Here is a 20,749-nt window from a genome sequence, read left to right as displayed (position 1 = left end):
TGATTGGAGGAGCCGTGCTCAGGGGGCGGGGGGGATGCTTTTCCCACTCCGTCTCGAGGGAAACTTGTTGAAGTGACGTGGCGGGGTCATTCTGCTAAAGTTTCACAGCCCCCTAGCATTATGGAAAGTAATAAAGCAGGGGGCTGCGCTGCTAATCCTGATCACAACCTGGTACAGGTAACACTGCTAAATGTAAGACGCGAATCTAGAGTAAAGGCAGGGAAAGATGTTTAAAGAGTGAAGAAACCAAGAGAAAAGGTGCATTCGTTCTTTAAGTATAGAATAAAATGCAGTAATGGGGGAAGAAACTATATCTATGAATAATTTGGCAATAGATTCTGAACTCTCCATACATAGGTCTGGGATGGGAGGGGGGGTGAATTTACAAACTGCTCTTACCGCAAATATTATAAATAGGCATGTGGGGGGCACAGAGAAACAAAGCAAGCACGATAGTTCAATATTTTATTCAAGTTTCTGTGGTAAGTGGCGTCCACTACAGCATACCAGGGGAATCTAATTCCACAAAATGGAAGACTGTAAAAATCACATTGCTAAAAGAAAACCAAATAGCCAGAATAAAACAAGAGTCACTCGCAGTTGGTCTCGGAGATGGCAGGGTGTTCTTGCCTGTGCACAGCTGTCATAGAAGCTCGTCCAAAGCCAGAGCAAAGGAAGGGAACTACACCACAGAACAGGAATGGCCACTGGCGGAGCCACATCACGCCTTCGCCACACCAAGATGACACAGGTGCACAAAATCTCAAAAAGTCAACTAAACATGAAGTGCTGACGGCTTCACTTGACGACAATGTCCCTTTTCTTTCAGGTACAGTCTACATGCGTTGATGCAGGATAAAAAAAACAAACTTTGATCATTTGAGACGGCCAGTTGTGCTCCTCACAACCCTCATGCCTTACTGTACTACAAATCTCATAGGTACACCTTTTACTTTCCATATTACATTATTTTTCATTTTAATGTATAATGCTTAATCTAGTAAGAAAAAGATGGTGTATACCCTCATCTCTAACAGCAGCAGCTCAAAAGGGCTCTCACGATTCTGAACAACTGGACACTAAGAATTATATCATCTTTAATGTCTGTGAAATGATAATACTTGAGAGCAGGGGTGGCCATCACCAGTCCTTGAGGGCCAGAAGCAGTTCTGTTGATTGTTGGGAGAAGAAATTAATAATTAGTGTTCAACAAATTGATGCGCTTCCTGTTAACATCATAATCATTGTATGCAAATACAGCTTATGAATATTCATTGTATGCACACTGGAAACCAGATCTGTTTGCGGCCTTTGAAGGAGGGGAATTCGCCTGGCGGTTGAGTTGTCCTGTAACCAGGAGGTTGAACATGATTGACACACAGCATGATACATTGAAAGGTACACTAAATTCCGAAGGTAACTATGCTGTAAAATGCGAGATAATGAACAATTGTGCACTTCTGCCTCCTTTATGCCTCAAACTCCAGTCCTAGGCCAAGCTTGTGACCACCAGCTTGCACGTTCTTGCCATCCAGCAATGCTGATAATGTTAGTTTGATACCTGCAAGGTGGACAAAAGGAGAAAAAGACTGGTCAGAAAGTAGAAGGGCAGAGTCCTACAGAAAGCTGAATTTCCTGCAAGCTCAGATAGCTTTTGTTGGACCAAACATCACAGCTGAAAAGATCATATCCACTACCATCTCTAGCAAAATTCTTATGCTGGCCAAATGAAAAGATATCAGAGCCTACAAAAAGCCCAATGAAAAGAAACTGAAATTCTGTTAACTCTTTCCCCCCCCAAAACTCATTCCTTTACTGAGCTTTAATTATTATCAGGCCGATATACAGTAAAACCCGCGGGAGAGCGGGCGCTCCAAGGCGAGCGCCCACTCTCTCCTGTGTGTGCAATTTAGTATGCAAATGAGGGCCCGCGGTAAAAAGAGGCGCGCTAGGGACACTAGCACGTCCCTAGCGCTTCTTGACAGGAGTGGTGGCTGTCAGCGGGTTTGACAGCCGATGCTCAATTTTGCGTGCGTCGGTTCTCGAGCCTGCTGACAGCCACGGGTTCGGAAAATGGATGCCGGCATAATTGAGCGTCCATCTTCCAACCCTGCTTTTCTGTACACTTCCCCGGCGCCGGCAGAAATTAACGCCAGCCTTTGGGAAGGTATTAATTTCTGAAAGTAAAATGTGCGGCTTGGCTGCACATTTTACTTTCTGCATCGCGCGGGAATAACCAATAGCGCCCGCAACATGCATTTGCATGTTGCGGGCGCTATTAGTTTCGGGGGGGGGTTGGACGCGCGTTTTCCACGCGCTATTACCCCTTACTGTATAAGGGGTAAAGCTAGCACGTCGAAAATGTGCGTCCAAACGCGGGCTAACAGTGCGCTCCGCCGGAGCATCGGCCCGAATGTAATCAGGAATTTCTTGGCCTATGTAGACCACCTCATGCCGAGCTGACTGTACTATTTAAACCCAGTCTAACTGTGCTGTTTCTTCACTGACCCATGAAAGAAACATCTCTCGCCAAAGCTAGACATAAATGTATTCAATTATCACCTACAACTTGTCTGTGCTTGACCCTTTCCAATAGCTTTTCCTACTACAATTACCTTTGTCAAAGTAAAATAAATTCACTTTTAATCTAATTTTGTAGCTGAAATTTACTTAACAGGTAATCCCACTTATCGTGTACTTACCTGGCTTTAAAGTCTGAGTGTATCCTAATCCAATCAGACTTGAATTGTTCACTTTAGCCTAACAAAACAAATATTTTTAAATTACTATGCATCATTAAACAGCATTAATACATTGTGCATATACACACGATTTTAATACAGGGGTTTGCCATGATCACAGAGAAGCAACAGATAAGTTTCTGAAAATGAGGCATGGGAATTATCAAATGCTTAGATTCACCAGCACATACAGACTGTAAAATATCCTAAGGCATACAAGGCAGCAGCACTAGCTAGAACCTTAAAAATATCAACTTACCCTTTTCACTCACTTTCCTTGTTTAGCCTTAACTGTTGGATTTCTCCTCTTTCCTGTCTAAATGCATTTTTTGTCTTATGCTTTTAGACTTTTTTTTTTTTTTTTTTTTTTTAAATAAAAAAAGTCTATACCTGGAGAGGGCAATGTCACAAAAGCACTTACTGGGGTAAGAGAGCCATCCGAAAACCACCCGCCCCTTAAAAGGGCTCACATTATGCACAGGGCCTTCCACAGCACGCGCACTTTTAGCCCCATCAGATGCCATTCCCGGGGAAGAAAATGTAAAAACACGCACCCAGGCTGCATTTTCAAATCCAGGCGCACCGTTTTAATCGGGGGAAAAAAAAATTTTAAAGTACGGCTGATAAAGCACGCGCGAACGTTTGCAGGTTCTCTGTCCCTGTGGCAAGTTGGAAAGTGAAAGATTTTTCCCCCTACTTTCAGGCGCAAAGTCCCTGCCAAATCTGCAGCAATGCCGGCGGTCTGGAAAAAAAACACAAAACTGTTCCCCCTAGTTTTTAAGAACATTCTACCCCCAAGTTCGATTTTCAGCCGTGCGCATGCCCCAGCGTCTCACCTCGCGGCCAGGCAACGCTGGCTGGAGGGACACACAAACTGCTTTTGTTGTCGGGAGATGCACACTGAATATTCATAAGCCACGTCTGTCTATGTCCGGTCTCCTCATCAAGCTCACTGGCATGTTACTAGTTAACCCTGGTCGGAGCCCTTGAGACACCTGGAACGTCTCTCTGTGTTGCAAAGAGGTTGCAGATAACCAATGCCTTCCCATCCCACACCCCAGACTCGCTTTAGATTTGTAAGCACGGGAGAGGCTAAGCAGGAAGCACATCCAAGAACTTTAACATCTCTATGTTCTTGGGGATTAAAACAAAAAATAGGAGCTGTGATGATTTTGTTGGTTCTAACAGCCAACTGAACTACTTGCCCAGTTGTTCTTTGTTTCCCTAATACTGCTGCTTTAACCCTATGTGCCCCTTTGGGTCTCGGAGGAAACTTCTCCAACGTTGTACTCACAGAGAAAGATGCAGCGGGGTCAATCTGATATTTGGCCGCTATTCCAAAGCGAGTGTTGCTATTCCCGGCGGTCCAGGCCAGATTCACCGCAGTTTCCAATTTGTCGTTTACTTTCTGGTAAATGGAGCCACCAAATTCTGTTCCGTCGTTCCTTTAACAACGTAAATCACTTATCATTTCAAATGCATCTCAAAGTTAAAGAGAAAAAAAAAACAAAATCTAAGGTCTTAAAAGCCTCAAAGGACTAGCTCAGCTTTCCTACTCAGGTCCAACCGTTTCATAAGACTATACAGAGTCATTTCGTACTGCAGACCCAGCAGACTGCGTGCAAGCAGAAGAAAATCTTCAAATATAGAGACAATAACTTCTCACCAACAGTTTCTCTTCTCCTCCTATGAATGTCTAATGATCTACTTTAGCAATGTCAATCCAGCACCTCCTAATGAGTGCTAAATTCACACACGGAAACATTTTAAAGGAGAAAAAAACAGGATGTAAGGAAAACCAATAAAACCCAGCAGGGTAAGCTTAGCTCTGTGAGAGAAGAAGGGGTGCAAGGAAGACTTACACGTTAGTGTGGAGCTGGAATTCATCAGTTTTATAGCCGACTGCAAAATTGCTCTGGGAGACTCTGGACTTTGCCGTTTCAAAAGTCATTTGGTAGCCAGCTAGCCAGCCCTCGTAGCCGAACACTAGGGCCCCCTGAATTGAAGTCCCGGCAATATCGTAATTCATGTCGCAGCCCAGATTAATGTGCTCTCGTTTATACGCCGTCTTAAATTTCGCATTCTTCTTCCTAAGCAAACCCCAAAATCAAGCAAAACCTTTTAAAATTTAAAAAAAACAAACCAAAAACACATCACATGGAAAGCTCCAATTCACGAAGCGTAGCAAAATTCTGCAAGGACTTTGATGCAAAATGCAGAAGGTTCTGTGCAAATTTACTGCAATAAACTGCAGCTCAGGAGCTTTTGAGAGCGTACAGACGCTATCTTCCATATCGGAAGGACTTCTGTGCTTTCGAAAGCTCACAAAGTACAATATCTTGGTTATCTTCGTGCATCACAACCTGTAAAGATTCCAGTTTTCTTCGGCACCGACTCGGCACCACAGATTTACTATAAACAGAGTGCGCAAGGGGCCTGCTGGTTTCAGGATCTGCCCTGTTATTTTCTCTGAGAAACCCAGAGAAAACGCAATCTTCCGTCGGGGGAAACTTTGAAACCGCTGCCTGCAGCAGCACAAAATATTGCAAAAAACTTCACAAATGTATATGTTTTGGGCCACAGATAAAACAGAATGCTTAATGCATAAAACCTCCAGGGAGTCTTATTTTTAAGGAGTTTTCTTATGGAAAAAAATCTAATGCCTTGATTTATGCCTCAACATGAAATGTCCAAAGTGCCTATAAAGCCCCTATTGCATGTAGTGCCCCTTGGGCTAGTTTTGATGACTACCTGCATCCCAAAACTACCAGTCAGTATGTCCAAAAGCAATCTGTCCTTCCTCCTCGAAGAGCAATCATGTAACCTACTAAAGCATTGGACTTATGTGAATCTCAGGACAAGCACTCACAGAAGAGAACAACCATAAAAGAAAGCAGGTTACAAATTCAGCATGCAAGAGAGAGCTGGACACCGAGCGACTGATTCTTTTGGGTTATCGGACAACCCCAGGCCACGAGAGATGGGCAGAGAATGTCCCGGGCTTGTGGTTCTGAAGCGGGACTGTAACTCCAGTAGCCCTACCACTTTCAAGAGATAGGCATGCGAGTAATCCTAACTCCCAAGAATTGGTCTCAGGCTATCAGAGACATTCAGAATATGCTCAGAGAGGGTGGTCAGGCTAACTTTGACAGCTTGCCAGCCCTATCTTCCAAGGTTTAAAGTACTCCCTCCCTCCCCAGAGCGGACAAATTGCTGCCCGCACAAAAATTTACCTCTCCCCCCATACGAACAGGCAGGGGTGAAGGCGTTCCTGGGCACGGTAAAAAAAACAACTTTAGCCAGTGAGCGTTAATATTCAGCGCCGACCTGCTAAAGTCACACGGGTGGGTCTGGTCAGGGAAACGTTCAGTGGCAGATTCAACCAGATAAGGCCTACTGAATATCTGCCCGCTGCACAGACCTCACAATGCATATCACTCATGTCCACAACTTCACATGGTCAGGTCTCAGTTCTAAAAGTCTGTTCTGATTATCTACCTATGTAAACATCCAATTAAACAATGGAGTGTTTATTCCTCCCTCCTCCCTGATCCTGTTTTCTTTTATTCAGTCCTGTTACTCTGCAGCATGCCTTCCTCCACTATGACCCGCATGGGATGAATAAGGGAAGCTAAAACTAGCATTAAGGTTATCATTTTCCGCTCCGCACTTTAAGATGTGACATGGTGGACGTGCGACCCGCTAATCAGATCTTTGAGCTGCAAATCAAAACAAAACCCTAGGATGCTTGGTCAAATTCTGTTCTCACATGGATCTTTTGAGACCCGGAGCATGCATTTGGCTTTTTATGCCTCAGTTTGTCCAACGGTAACAGAGAAATAAAAAAATAAGCGTAGGCCACTTATCCCCCGATGTGTCCACATGTGTGTCTGAATTAAAACTAAAGTGCCAGGGGATCCTACCTGAACACAAATCACTGAGCCCCCATATTCAAAAGCCGCCAAACAAGTAAGTTATCTGAATAACATCTGGATAGTCAGTGGAACTTACCTGGGTAGTTTTCCTCTGAAAATCTGGATAAAGCTATTCAGATCACTTTAGGCAGGGGCTTGTTGGGACCAACTTATCTGGAAAGTGCTCAATATGACGCACCTTAAGTTGCCTTCCCCATGCCTCCAGCCCCTCCCCCCTTTTCATTCCAGGTGCAGACTAAGCTCCCCAGACAAAAGATGGCGACTCATGTGGGTCAAAGCCGATTTAACCCGCGCAACGTCTTGTGAGCATGGACCTCTCTGAAAATACAAATAATTACTGTGCTGTTAAACTTAGCCATGCCAATGTGTGTTCATGGTTTCAAGCCACAGGGGGAATCTCCAAAGATTGTGAGCCCTCTGGGGACAGGGAAATACCCACAGAATCTGAATATAACTCGCTTTGGGCTACTGGGCAGTAAGGTGAGAGTTAAAGGCAAATAAATTAGAGACAACAATTCAATGATGGACAGGAAAACAACACACATCTCTTCTGGTATTCAATCAAACGTGCTCACTTCTTACCCAGTGTTAGGTGAGAATGAAGTGTCAACGGTGAGCTTCAGTCCCGTTGCCAGCTGAACATGAGAAAGACAGCCAGTTACACACACAATACAAAAAATATTAAAGCCACGATGCACACAGACGTGCAAAGAAATCTGGGGTTTCTAACGAATGCGGGGAATTCCAAGCTAGGAACCTGGATGGAAACGTTTGCAGAGCACAGCTATTTCAGCAAATTTGACCATCACAGAATTCAGCTTGAAAATTTCTGAACAAACAAGAAAAAAGGGCGAAATGTATTTATTCACCGAAGACCACTTCCAAGCCAGCAGGATTCGCCACTCTGCACGGCCCGCCAGTTCATTCTACCATTATAAACAGCAAACGATGGGCCAGATTCATTAAGGCTTTTCTCCCATTTTGAGTGTAAGGGGGGAAAAACCCTTCGTGAATCAGGTACTAGGCTGGCAATTTGTGGGTTTTCTGCAAAACATTCACCCTGTTTATTTTTTCAGGTTCCCTTAGCGCTAAATGAAGCTTAGAGCCGAAGATTACCTGGTCTTCAATCGTAATGTCGGTGCCTAGGATGTTATCCGTGTTCCATTTCTCTGTGAACGTCAGGCCATACTCCGCCCATTTATACTTGGTCTCTAGGCTGCCAGTGACTTTGCTGGTCTCTGAATTTGCTGAACCCGAGCTCATGAATTCCTGAAAGAATAAGAGATGAAATGGCATTACAAAAGCAAATGTACAATCTTCTCCCCTGAATGCTTAAGGACTGGAAGTAATGAAATGAAAATCCATTAATCAGACCTACACACGTATATATCCACACACACGTACAGTAGAGGTTCCCAAATTGTCATCATCAAATTGAGAATCTGGACCCCTTTACTGGTACTCGGGCCTTGCTAGTGGATTTTGTAATGAAAATCCTTGGGACGCTTAAGCTGGAAATCAAAATTAGGTAATACAGCTAAAGGACAGTTGTTTCTAAACTTGTTTAGGCATTTGGGATCACAGTTACAATCTTAAAACTGTACGATAAATGGAGAAAGCTTGGCAATCCGAAGCATAATTTAGAGACAGAACAGTGCTCAGCACAACTGTAGCCTCTTTACCCTGATAAGAATGTCCCTCTTCTCCCGAATGGTTAGGATTATTGCCACCAGATGGCAAAATCTACTTCCCAGTGCCCCAAATATCCAGCCCTCTGCGGTGGCTTCCGCTCTAGCCTGGAAATGGGTCTCCCCATCAAGATTATTTCGGCTTCATCAAGTGCTGCTCAAGTGACCTGAAAATGGCTTGTTTTCTTTTTACTATGAAATGCTGTCTACGGATTTGCACAAAGAAAACTGCCCCTCCGCAGCGGCGACGGCAGTGTCTTCCATAGCCAACACTCCTGCTGACAGGCTTAAGGACCGGTGCTTGGCACGCTCCTGCTGCCGCAAGAGGTTCTTGCTGCTGTTCTCGCAGGCACACACACACACCCCCCATCACAAGCCGCCTGGTACACGGTGACAGCATTATTCAAGCCCTCCTGGCACGGAGCCCCACAGAGTGCTTTCTACTCCAACTTCTGGCAGGGCCGAGGCCCCGACTATTCCGTCGCTTAACCACTACATTCCGAGCCAGGCATCATCAGAATCCACGCAGCCGGCCCCAAGTGCCATCTGTAACACTGAAATAAGCACAGAGTGATCCTCACTTTTAAGGTATTTCACATGGGTCAGTCTCTCTTCCTTCAAAAGACCTGTTATCGCAAATAGGCAGTGCAAACCCTCCTCCCCTTAATTATCCCCCCACCCATCCACCCCCCTCCAAAAAGTCCAGGATGTAAAGGTGGATGAGATAAACAGTTGATCTGATATCAGCTGGAGTTTATTAGGGGGAGGGGAAAACCAATTCCAAATTGCCCCTTGCTTCTATTCAAACTCACCAGTCCATTTTCGGATTTTGTTTTCAGATCAAGTTTTATTAACCCAAATCCTAAAAGAAAAGAAAAGGATTTTGCATAGGTTTCATGAGCTCCAGAGGATGGACATCTGCAGTCTCCTGGAAAGATTTCCCACACATTCGTATGCCCAGCCATGGTTTCCCCACATGCTTTCAATTCCCTACTGAACCTAGAAGAAACTTCATTTCCTGTGCAAGATCTGGGAATTTATAGAAGTTAATGGTAAACTATATTAACCAACTGCTTACATGTTCCCTTTTCTAGCTACTTGGTAGGCATCGAGGAGTCTGTGATGGTCAAAACTGTCTATTAATCCAGACTTGAGTCCTTCAGTGGGTTGGTAAAGCAGGTTGTTAAATAGCTGTCAGTTCTGATTACATTCATTTGCCTTTGTCATCAATATGATCATACATAGCCTTACAGACTGAATTGTCTAAGGAGAACACATTTAACAGGATATGTCTATACTTCTACATTAGTGCTTTTATATCCAGGAAACAAAATGGAAAGCTGTTTGATTACAATTCACATCTAATATTTGTGAGTTCATTATCTTACTGGAAAGAAAACATAAAAGGAGCTTTGTGTTCCTCTGCAAAAACCTTAGAAGCTGGGACGAGGAGTCCCTCCTCCCTCAACTGTTCCAGCTTGATCTATCCCCACGCCAGACCTGCACATCCTCCTGTTCTCAATATTTACCGTATCCCTTGGTGAAGACGTCGCGAGCAGGTTTCCCTAGGTCAACGTAAGTCGGTGGCACTGCCATTTTCTGTCAATGAAAAACCAAAACTAAGATCAGACACACAGGATGACATTTAAAAAAAAAAGACAGGTCCAGTGGTGTGGCCAAGCCCAAAAGCCATGTCAGAGTCACAAAAAGCCATGGGAATTAAAAAAAAAATTTAAAAAAAATCACTAGGCATTCATTCATCCTCCATGAAGACTAACAAGATTTCAGACGTCTAAAAGAGAAATTCATTTGTAAAGTATTAGGTGCTTATGTGCCCCTGGCCAAGACTCAACCTGCAATTGCTGAGATAGAAGGAAGTAATGATTAAAAATGAGAAGGGAGAGGGAACTTGTGAATCAAAATTCAAGACCCCATCTAGCACCCCGAAGAAGCTGCTGAGCAGGGAGGAAAAAAATATATATTAAAAAAAAAAAAAGGCTTTTTTTTTTTTTAGCTTCAATTCCTTCATCATCATTTGAGACTGACTTTCACCCCCAGGAACATTCATTTAGAGTCAACTTGAACCAGTTTTGACCTGCTGGTAGAGGGAAGCTTGTCCTGACCTGTTTAACTGCATGGTAAAGAATCTATACCCTTGAGAGGACGGTGAAACAGGATATGCTGGATTGAACAGGAATAGCTTAGAAGCAGGCCCAACTTGTACAGTCTGAGCTCCAGAGTATCCAAGAACCAGACCGCATTCACGATAACCATGAGGATGGCCGATGGTCAGAAAAGGAGTCGTAAAGGAACATCGAAGCAATAAACACCTGGAGGCCAAGGTGCCTAAATCTACGAAGCCGGCAGCTCCTTTCCAGTTAAATAATGTATTTCAGGTGTTTTTAATTCTTCACACCGCTGCCTGGTCTGGACCACCCAGGCTATAGAAACAGAAGACAAACTCAGTTACGGTCCTGCTATAAACTGTACGAGCTAGGCACCAACAATAAAAGCACAAGAAGGAAAGGTTAGATTTAACTGCACAAAAGCAGATGTCAGTTCTACCTTACATAACCTCTCTGCTGTCCCTCACTTTAGATCCAAAGGAACCCAGATTTTTCTTTATCAGAATTTGTTACAACAGGCAATGCAGGATCATGACATGGAGGGGATATTACAAAGTCACATCATCCACAATATAGTACAAACTCATACAGAAAGAAAGCTGGGGCACGTTTGCTCTAATCTGCTACCCCAGCTTTTTATGTACTCGTGGCTGCTTATACGATTTTTTTTTCCTGCAAGCTTTCTCTTCCAGAAATGATGGGAAATTACGTCTTTGGCAGGAGAAGTGCTATTCCAAACCTGAACAAGTGACCTGACTCACGGGGCCCGATTTTAAAACTAGCTCTGCTTCCTATACGAGAAACTCAAGGGTCACTTCCAGTCTATTGCCAGAGACAGGGCTCCCAGCTCTGCGGTTTTTAAATGACCCTTAGCTGCATAAATGCCATCCCTTCTAGCCAACTACTTGACTGGTTTCCTTTAACTAAGGTTCTGTCTTTGCAGGTTAACGAGACACTCCCTCCTACTTTCTTGAGAAGAGATTTTATGCTAGGTCTAGCAACTCTGGTTACAAAAATCACTGCCCTGGCCAACACCAAAAACTGCCTGGAGAAAGCATCTTCCCTTTGCTCGCAAGGCAAGAAAACCACATTCTGTTTTTAACATAGCAAAATATTGCATGGGGTCCACATAATTTGCCTGTCAGCTGATTTGCAGCGTTTTCCTGGCTGGCATCATTGGCACAGTTACTTTACAAAACACACGGACGACCGTTAAGGCTCCGTAATTCTAAACCGTAGGAGACACCGCGGTGCTGGACTACAGCAGTTATCTTAATGGCACGGCTGCGGTGGCAGAGAGTTTGCACCAAATCTACTGAGCTGGATAAGGAGCGGCGTGGAGATCTGCGGCATCAGCGAGCCTCATCCACGGCACCATCACGATGGGCAGATACATCATTTTATTTGCTGTTCTTTTATACCTTTTTTTTAATGTTTTCCTTGTATTGTCAATTATTTTCTGCTCGTTTCATTGTTAACCGCCTAGACCATTCTGTGTTAGGCGGTCTGTAAACCTTGTAAATGTAAATGGTGCAGGTACGGCTGGACTGGCAAATCCTTACAAAGCTCCCTTGGTAACACTTCGAAGTGTATACAGTTGGCAAAAGGATAAGCCCAGTAAGTCAGGCCAATGTTTAAATGAAAGCTCATAAGTTAGCAGGGTTTAAATGGCTTTCTTTTCTTAATGTTGATACTAGACACTCAAAAGCTGGTTGATCTGGACTGGAAAAAAATAAATACCAGGTCCCTTCATAGTAGATTCACATTGGTTGAGTAATAGGACTGAGTGCTCACAAAAATTGAGAATCTTTGGGTGTTTATAGCATCTCATTCCCTCCCCCCAAAACCTGCCCTACATCATCCCTCAGTCCAATCCTCTGCTGTGTCTGTACCCTCAAGGGTTTATAGAAAACGATACCTGGGCCCCAAGATGCGAGAAATTAGAATCTAGAGGAGACTTTGATGGTTATGGAATAAAGGATTACTGTACTGGCAAAATGCAACGTGCGATTGCTGAGCAGTGTAGAAACCTGGTCCGACAACTGGATTCCAAGACCCACAAAAGAGTTTTCCACTGATGACAACTGCATACACCTGAAGAAGGGATAAGAACAGGCCATGCTGGGTCAGACCAAGGGTCCATCAAGCCCAGCATCCTGCTTCCAACAGTGGCCAATCCAGGCCATAAGAACCTGGCAAGTACCCAAACACTAAGGGGTAGATTTTCAAACTATGCGAATAGGCCTACTTTTGCTGGCGCATCAGGCGCCAGCAAAAGTACGCTGGATTTTAGTGGATACGAGCGGAGCCGCGCGTATCCACTAAAATCCTGGATCGGCACGCGCAAGGCTATCAATTCTGTATAGCCGGCGCGCGCCGAGCTGCGCAGCCTACCCCTGTTCCCTCCAAGGCCGCTCCGAAATCGGAGCGGCCTCGGAGGGAACTTCCTTTTGCCCTCCCCTCACCTTCCCCTCCCTTCCCCACCCACCCACCCGGCCCTGTCTAAGGCACCCCCTTACCTTTGTCGGGGGATTTACGCCTCCCAGAGGGAGGCGTAAATCCCCGCGCGTCAGCGGGCCTCCTGCGCACCGGGACGCGACCTGGGGGTGGGTCCGGAGGGCGTGGCCACACCCCCGGGCCGCCCCGGGCCGTAACCACGCCTCTGGGCCCGCCCCCGAAACGCTCCCGGCACGCCCCCTAAACGCCGCGCGGTTCGGGCCCGCCCCCCGACACGCCCCCCTCGGAGAACCCTGGGACTTACGCGAGTCCCGGGGTCTGCGCGCGCCGGTGAGCCTATGTAAAATAGGCTCACCGGCGCGCAGGGCCCTGCTCGCCTAAATCCGCCCGGATTTGGGCGGATTTAGGCGAGCAGGGCTCTGAAAATCCGCACCTAAGTCTATCACCAGTCTCGAAACTTCATGCACCTCAGCATTTCTGGGTAATTATGTTAATCCAAAATTCTGAATTTTTTTTTTTTAATTTGCCATGTTTGAGTTTGAATTTTTACTATGTAGACAGCAAGTCCTTTTCTAAGACAGAGGAATCCACCGTACGTGCAAAAAAGCCCCACAAAGCACCATTCCCCACCACTGAGTGATGTTTCCTTAACATCAGTACTTGTTCGGGATACAACATCTGTAGCAGGCCTGGAGCTACCCTAAAAAAGCTGAATTTATATACCGCAGCCTTCTGAAATATTACTCTAAGTAGAGTAAAATGAAATATGTTGCAGACAAAAACAAAAATAATTGTAATAATTGAATTTGCCTCTTCTAAACAAGCAAAATCCTGTTAAAGCCCTTTAATACAGTTCATCTTGGTAAGCCACCAACTAATGGGTCTCAGATGTGGTTGCCTGCACATGCATTTAAAAAAAAACACAGAGCAGGGGTTTTACAGTAAAGCAAGGAAAGAAATCTTACTGTTTCCAGTGCTGTTAGCAATGGGCAAAGTATTTTTGTAAGGCAGAGGCATGAATAAGCATTGGTGGGAATGTTTCCTTGTGGCCTGTCCTTTTACATGTTTTTCCTATTTCTGCATCAGGAGCTAGTTAAGGCCGAAGACGAGCGAGGGAAACGCCAGCCTTCTGTTGCAAGGTTACCGATTGCTGCAAAATTTGCCAGCGCAGACTGCTGAGACGGGATATTCCGTTTTAGTCAGGGAAGCCAGTAACATAGTTGCATCTGCAAGCATGGCCCTGTCGTGGCATAGTCAAAAGAGTACTTACACTGTCTGAAAGAGAAAATGCAATGGTGACAAAGAAGCCCTTAGGAATACAATACGAAATGTGAACACAGGGCAGGGAAAGGGATGGATAATTTTATTTATTTATTTAAAATTTTTATATACCGACATTCATCAATGATATCACATCGGTTCACAGTGTAACGCAAACTGACGCCTGGGGTAGCGCTTTACATCAAACAGTTATAACGAGTTAACATAAGAATAATTGAGGAAGGGAGATATAATGGGGAATAATATTTTGGTTCAGCCAGGGTGAAAGATGTCCTCAGAGCAGAGCTTCCCCAGCCTGTGCCGCTGACCTCCCAGGCAGTCGGGTTTCCGGGATCCCCGCAACGAACATGCACGGATAAATTAGCGCACGTTGGAGGCCCAGCATATTATGCACATTCATCTCGTGCTTCTTCACTGTGGAGATCACCAGTAGGTGTTTGGGAAGCCTCGACTCGGAGGTTATAAAAGTTGAGCGTCGTGTGAGCAGGTGCCACATGGAGCAGGCGGAAAATCCGCACCCTGGGATGAGAGAATCCCAACCTCACTGCAGCCTTACCGAGCAGTCCTTAAGCAGACCCAATGCACAGCAACCATCTGCAAGTACTGAAGGAGCAAAACTTCCTCAAGAAAACCAATACCTCCACTTCAAGACCTGCTAGGGGTCCACTGACGTTTGACCAGGAAGGACACAATGGCAGAGAGACAGCTCAGGCACTGCAAGGCAGGCTCTGGCCTCCTGTGTCTAGAACCAGTAAGAACAGGACATCCACCAAATGCAGGCTGCGCTATACTGCAATAACTAAACAAGAAATTAAAAAAAATAAAAAGTCATAACGACACAGTGCACCCAGTAAACAGAATTAATGGGCAGAATGGATGGGTCAAAGCTCTTTTTCTGCTGTCATCTACTATATATTGTTCCATCTCCACTTGCACAATGAATTTCCAGTTAAAGAGCTCAAGTATACAACAGCCAACAGTCCTAGTTTTCTTTCTGTTATTTTATTTCAGCTTTCTCCAGTCTTAAAACTCCATGGCTTTGTGTTAACACCGATACAATATAACCATCTGTGCTACTTAGTATCTCGATCTATGCACTGCAGCTTCCTCTGCACAACACTAGCTGCTGCTTCTACGTTCCCAGCAGTCCAACTGCAAAAACTATACTTGTAGGCCTGAGAGGCTTTTATCGCATGCGTGCACCCTTTAATTTTTGCCAAAGTAGCTGGAGATCACAATTATTTAAGATGAACCCTCCTCCTTATCATAACAATCCCAACTGGTCCATGGTGCATTGAATGCATATAAATACAAGGGAACCTATATGAGAGTAAATGTTAAAACAGGCTAATTAGATTTGCAGGCTCTTGTGTGCCCAAGTTGCACTACGGGCAGAGTAAGGGTTTCTACTCCCGAAACCATTTGCCCTACTGCCCAACAGTCGATTATTACCTCCTATACATCTCTTTCCACTGTGCAGTAAGGAGCTGAGGATCCTGATGCCGCCCATAGTGGAGGAGCATGGAAGGCGTCCACAGAGGATGCATCCCTGAGCCCACCCCTGCCGACACAGCGGCACGATTCAACCGCTAGCCCCACGGCGCCTGTCAGTGACCTTGCTGTAGCACCCACATTGGAGGGGGCTGGAGCGATGCCGGCGTGAGCACAATAAGGCTCGGGACTGCTACTAGAAAGAGCCTGGCCTCGGCTGAGCCAGGTTGAATTGAAGGCAAGCTCTCTCCTTGGTACTGCCCCAGAAAGATTCTTTACCAGCCTGCAACGAGTCCTTTGCAGTCCCTCTCCAACCCTCGATTCTCTCTGGCTTTGGGAAATCGCCAAATGCCTGATCTACTAAGACTGATATTCTTCTAAGTTGGAGCAGATGGGTGATAAATATGATGGTCAGATATCTACTATACCTAATAAAGACTCTGCAGGGGGAATCTGATTTAAAGAATATTCGAGTCCTGTTTCATTAGGATGTTCCTTCACCCTCCCCTATCTTTGTAAATGCTTTCTAAAGTATGATAATGAATGTTTTGGGGGGTTTTTTGCTCTTGAGCAATTGAGGGCATTTCTTGATTCTAAAAGGCCTCTAACTTTTCCCCCGGTCAGCTTAGATTTGGGTGCAAAAAAAAAAAAAAAAGTATCACACTTGTTACATGTTATGCTAGTTTTCTTGAAAATATGTTTTTGGTGCAATCTCCTTGGTTTTTTTTCCTGACTCCTCCTATAACGTAATTTTAAATTATGAATGAGCGTATATGTATTCTGTTACTGTTTTTTGTTATATTTTTCTTTATTAGCTTATATTACTATCCAAACATTTCCATTCAAAGTTAATTCTTTGTTAAAACTATAATAAATAAAATTTAAAATAAAAAAAATCCCAACTTTGCCATTACGCCATCCTCTGAAATGCCACTCCCCCATGCACGTAAACACAGTGTACATGCACATAATTTCATGCATATATCGGTCACGCAATGTTCTAAAGAGCCGTTTATTTGTTCAGGAAAAGCTCTGCTTTACATAAGAACATGCCATGCTGGGTCAGACCAAGGGTCCATCAAGCCCAGCATCCTGTTTCCAACTGAGGCCAATCCAAGCTACAAGTATCTAGGGCAAGTACCCAAAAAACTAAGTCTATCCCATGCTACTGATGCTAGTAATAGCAGTGGCTATTTTCTAAGTCAACTTGATTAACAGCAGATAATGGACTTCTTCAAGAACTTATCCAAACCCTTTTTAAACCCAGCTACACTAACTGCACTAACCACATCCTCTGGCAATGAATTCCAGAGTTTAATTGTGCTCTGAGGGAAAAAGAACTTTCTCCGATTAGTTTTAAATGTGCCCCATGCTAACTTCATGGAGTGCCCCCTAGTCTTTCTATTATCCGGAAGAGTAAATAACCGATTCACATTTACCCATTCTAGACCTCTCATGATCTTAAAGACCTCTGTCATATCCCCCCCTCCATGCTGAACAGTCCTAATCTCTTTAGTCTTTCCTCATAGGGGAGCTGTTCCATCTCCTTTATTATTTTGGTCACCCTTCTCTGTACCCACTCTCTGCGGCAACCAGAACTGCAGAAGTCCCTTTGAAAATGACCCTTTCTATATACCAGTCTCTTCAATGCTTTCTTATCATGGCAGTCTAACAGCCTACCATGAATCCTACTATTCTACATTTTTCATGAAAAAGATTTTTAGTTTACCCTACAGGGCTCAAAATCAGACCCAGGTTTTTCATTAAAAAATTATTATTATCATTCTGCATGATTTATTTCAAAACTTGCAACAGAATTGTTTTCTTTTGCTATAGTAGATGTATAATGTGTTTTCCTCCAAAATAAGTAACATTTTCTGTGGGCACCAATGACACCATGAAATGTAACTGGTGACACAGGACAAACTTTAATGCCACACACATCCTGATTTGGGTGCAAGCATTAGGCAGGGCTGGCAAAGAAATAGCAAGCCTTGGTTTCCAATTCGATAAGTGAGCCCTTAAAAGCAAGACAAAAATAGACGTTTAAGACCATCAGCTCAAAAAAACGTGTTCAGTACTCGCTTGTTAAAAAAAAAAGAATTCGATGTGTTTTAGTTGAACCCTTAATATCAAGGTCCCGATCGAATAAGGCCAGTGTTTCCGGTAAACGCTGCTTTGAATCCAAAGCTCCGGCGACAGGAAGTGGCTTGGGCCTGCTGCGGCAATGCACTGAGGCAAGTCCTAGCCACGCTGCCCCGCAGGAAGGTCACCTTCCCACTTCGGGGTGGGGGGAAGGAGCCGCAGCGGCCATGCTGCCAACCCCGCGCCGCACCCCTGCCGAGCCCCCGGCAATGGCAGCGCACGGAAGCAAGAAAAAGATTAAAAAAAAAAAAAGAAACCGCACAGGCTCTGACCCCGGGGCAGAAATCCGCCCCCCAGGCCAGAGGTGCGGCCGAGCCCTCCTCACGCGGGATTGCCCCCGGCCGGGCCTGCAAGGAGCACATGCGGCTGATGGGGAAAGGTCATGCCCTGGGCTCCCCCGCCGGCCTCTGCGGCGGAGCGGGGCCCGGCGCTCGATCAAACGGTGAACCCGGGAGAGGGGACGGGGGGGGGGGGGGGGGGTGGAAGGACTGGCGGTGGCTTCTTACCGTGACTCGCGGAGCCTGCAGCCGGCGGCCGAGTGACAGCGGAGGGGGCGGGGAGGGCAGCGCGAGGCCGCGATGACGTCAAGGGGCGCGGGAGGAAGCCGAGGCCCCGGCTCCGGCGACTCAAGGGCTGGCCCCGGTTCGGAGGAAGGGGGGGGGGGGCGGTGCCGACGGGAAGAGCGCAGGACTTTCTGCAGTGAAAGGAAGGAGGCGACGGCGACTGAGGGGCAGGGGGACCAGTGAGGCGTGGTGGCGTGACAGCCTGGGCACTACATGTACCGTCAGCCCCTGCGGTGGGGCGGGTTCGGGCTACGCAGCCTTCGCCTCCCTCTGCCAGGGCTCTGATCACGTGCCTGCGCTACCTGTCCCCCCTTCTCTTTTCCTTTACGCCAGTGGCGTAGCAGGTAGAAGAGGCGGTGAAGGTTTGCTCTTAAATTCGGAACCTTACCTTCCTCCAAGTAATTAGAGAGAGAAGCCTTTTCGGACACCTTGGAGGCATTCTGAATTAACTTAGCTAGATAAGTAAGTCCATTGTGGTGCCAGAAAGCAGTCCTAAAGTTAGCCAGCTAAGTTTATCCAGCTAACTAGTTCTCTATGCGGCAGATTTATTTATTTATTTATTGTTTTTGTTATACCGAGTTTCATGATAGGCATCACATCAACCCGGTTTACAAATAACAAGGAGTGTAAAGCATAACGTAAGGTAAAAAACAATATTTTCAATAAGAACTTGAACTTTAAATACAGTGAATCAGAAAAAGGGAGAGGGAAAGTTACAAAAAACAAGGAAAATAAACTTGGGATGGAAGGGGAGAAATTGAACAGCACAATATTTACATTTCAGCCTATTGATACATTAGAATAGCAAGTGAAAAAATAAGACTATGAAACGGTACATAGGTAATCAAATGAATAAATATGACACAGTTGTGAATGGTAATAGTATGATAAATATTCAGCAGGAATTAGTGAGAGAGGGTTTGAGGTTGGTTGGTTGGTTGGATGATTCTTCATCAGCAGCACTGTACTGAATATCCTGGACAAGTTATCCGACTAACTAACTGGACGATTTAGCTGTTTCCCTTGCTACTGATCCGGCCCCGTGTACTAAATCACTTGAAAGATTAGATGGCCTTAAAGGCAAACGTTCAGCAGGGCTGTAACTATGGGGGAAAGAGCCCTTGCCCCCTCCCATTGGGCTCAGACCCCCTCCTCTGGGAGCAGGGTCATGTCACATCTCAGGCAGCAGTTAGAGAGCCTGGAGGCATGTGAATCCCTGCTAACTTGAACAGGGAAACAACAGTGCCTTTGAGCTAATCCCGAAAATGATTGAGGAAGATCAAAGTCCTTCTCTTTACTTTTGGCAGATAATTATCCACACCTTCTGTCAGCATCTTAGTAGTTCAGGAATGTTTGGCCTTATGGGAAACTATTTGCATAATTGCCCTTCTGCAGCTGGTATAAAGCAGCTGCCATTACCACAGGAGAGTGAGAGAAAGCTAGGGCAACCAGAGAGTGAAAAGACGGAAGATACATAGTGGTGCCTGAAATTAAAGAGTTTTATAGCCACTGCATTAAAGACTCACATAGGATGGGGGTGGGGGGGGTGTTAGCATAGTGCCCATCCATGCTAACCTTGCCCCTCCCCCCCCCCCCCCCCCCCCCATAATTCAGTTCTGGCTTGGCTGCTGATGCACAGAGCAGCAGTAGACCCACATCCAGCTTTCAATAAAAGGAGATGGCAAGATTGACCAACATGAGCAGCAAGGATCTGATATAGTCATAGGCAGACTGAGTGGGTAAAATGGCCATTATCTATGTTACTATGTCCCTTTTAGCATTCCAGAGGTCTACTGTGACCCATTAAATGCCAGAATCCCCCTGTCTTTTCTTACCTCTCTGGGCAGAAGGGATACATCCTTCACAGTGTGGGTGGGATATTATATATTTTAACTGTTGTAGAAGATGTGTCTCTACCTACCAGTAATATATTGGATATAACCAATTGCATATTTTAGGGGGTCATTTTTATTTAATAGAACTTGTTGGGCTGGCCTGTGCACTGCCATCCAGAAGATCCCTATTTCAATTCCTGGATTGGACTTTCCATGCCCTGGGTCAGCAAGGCAGGAGTTGCTATGAAGATAGCGTTCATAGCACCTGGTTGGGGGTGGGGAGAGAGTCATGGTCATCAATAAGGGTGACTCCTGGCAGCCAGATTTAGAATGCTTAATACAGCATTCGGGGAGGAATCCTGATGCAAGGCTCTCGGCTGCAGTGACCAGACTAGGAACAGTGGGAAGGAGGGTTGATTAAAATAGGGAAAAGGCAGCCGGGTAGTTGCAAATGATGGCTCGGCAGCACTGGTTCTGATAGAGCTGG

General features: G+C 45.4%; 1 protein-coding gene across 1 annotated transcript; it reads right to left on the bottom strand.

The window, feature by feature from the left end:
* Window positions 1–448: 448 nt before the first annotated feature.
* On the bottom strand, window positions 449–18,527 carry VDAC1 (voltage dependent anion channel 1). The gene is made up of 9 exons (XM_029583785.1): window positions 18,371–18,527; window positions 9,894–9,963; window positions 9,177–9,226; window positions 7,793–7,945; window positions 7,259–7,311; window positions 4,604–4,831; window positions 4,036–4,186; window positions 2,703–2,760; window positions 449–1,561 (listed from the first exon to the last, which is right to left on the bottom strand). The coding sequence occupies exons 2-9, from the start codon at window positions 9,958–9,960 to the stop codon at window positions 1,470–1,472; spliced, it is 852 nt and encodes a 283-aa protein (XP_029439645.1). The 5' UTR covers window positions 9,961–9,963; window positions 18,371–18,527; the 3' UTR covers window positions 449–1,469.
* Window positions 18,528–20,749: the final 2,222 nt, after the last annotated feature.

The sequence above is a fragment of the Rhinatrema bivittatum genome, chromosome 18 (assembly GCF_901001135.1).
Source record: "Rhinatrema bivittatum chromosome 18, aRhiBiv1.1, whole genome shotgun sequence".
Taxonomy (NCBI): Eukaryota; Metazoa; Chordata; class Amphibia; order Gymnophiona; family Rhinatrematidae; genus Rhinatrema; species Rhinatrema bivittatum.
Note: the sequence above shows the minus strand (reverse complement) of the source record. Positions and strands in the feature narration are given on the sequence as shown.

Excerpts from the sequence above, each read along its gene's own strand:
- VDAC1 (XM_029583785.1), bottom strand. The coding sequence starts at position 9,960 with ATGGCAGTGCCACCGACTTACGTTGACCTAGGGAAACCTGCTCGCGAC. Across the intron at positions 7,946-9,176 it reads CAAAATCCGAAAATGGACTG|GAATTCATGAGCTCGGGTTC; the intron begins GTGAGTTTGAAT and ends TTATTCTTTCAG. Across the intron at positions 4,187-4,603 it reads TTCCAGCTCCACACTAACGT|GAACGACGGAACAGAATTTG; the intron begins GTAAGTCTTCCT and ends ACGTTGTTAAAG.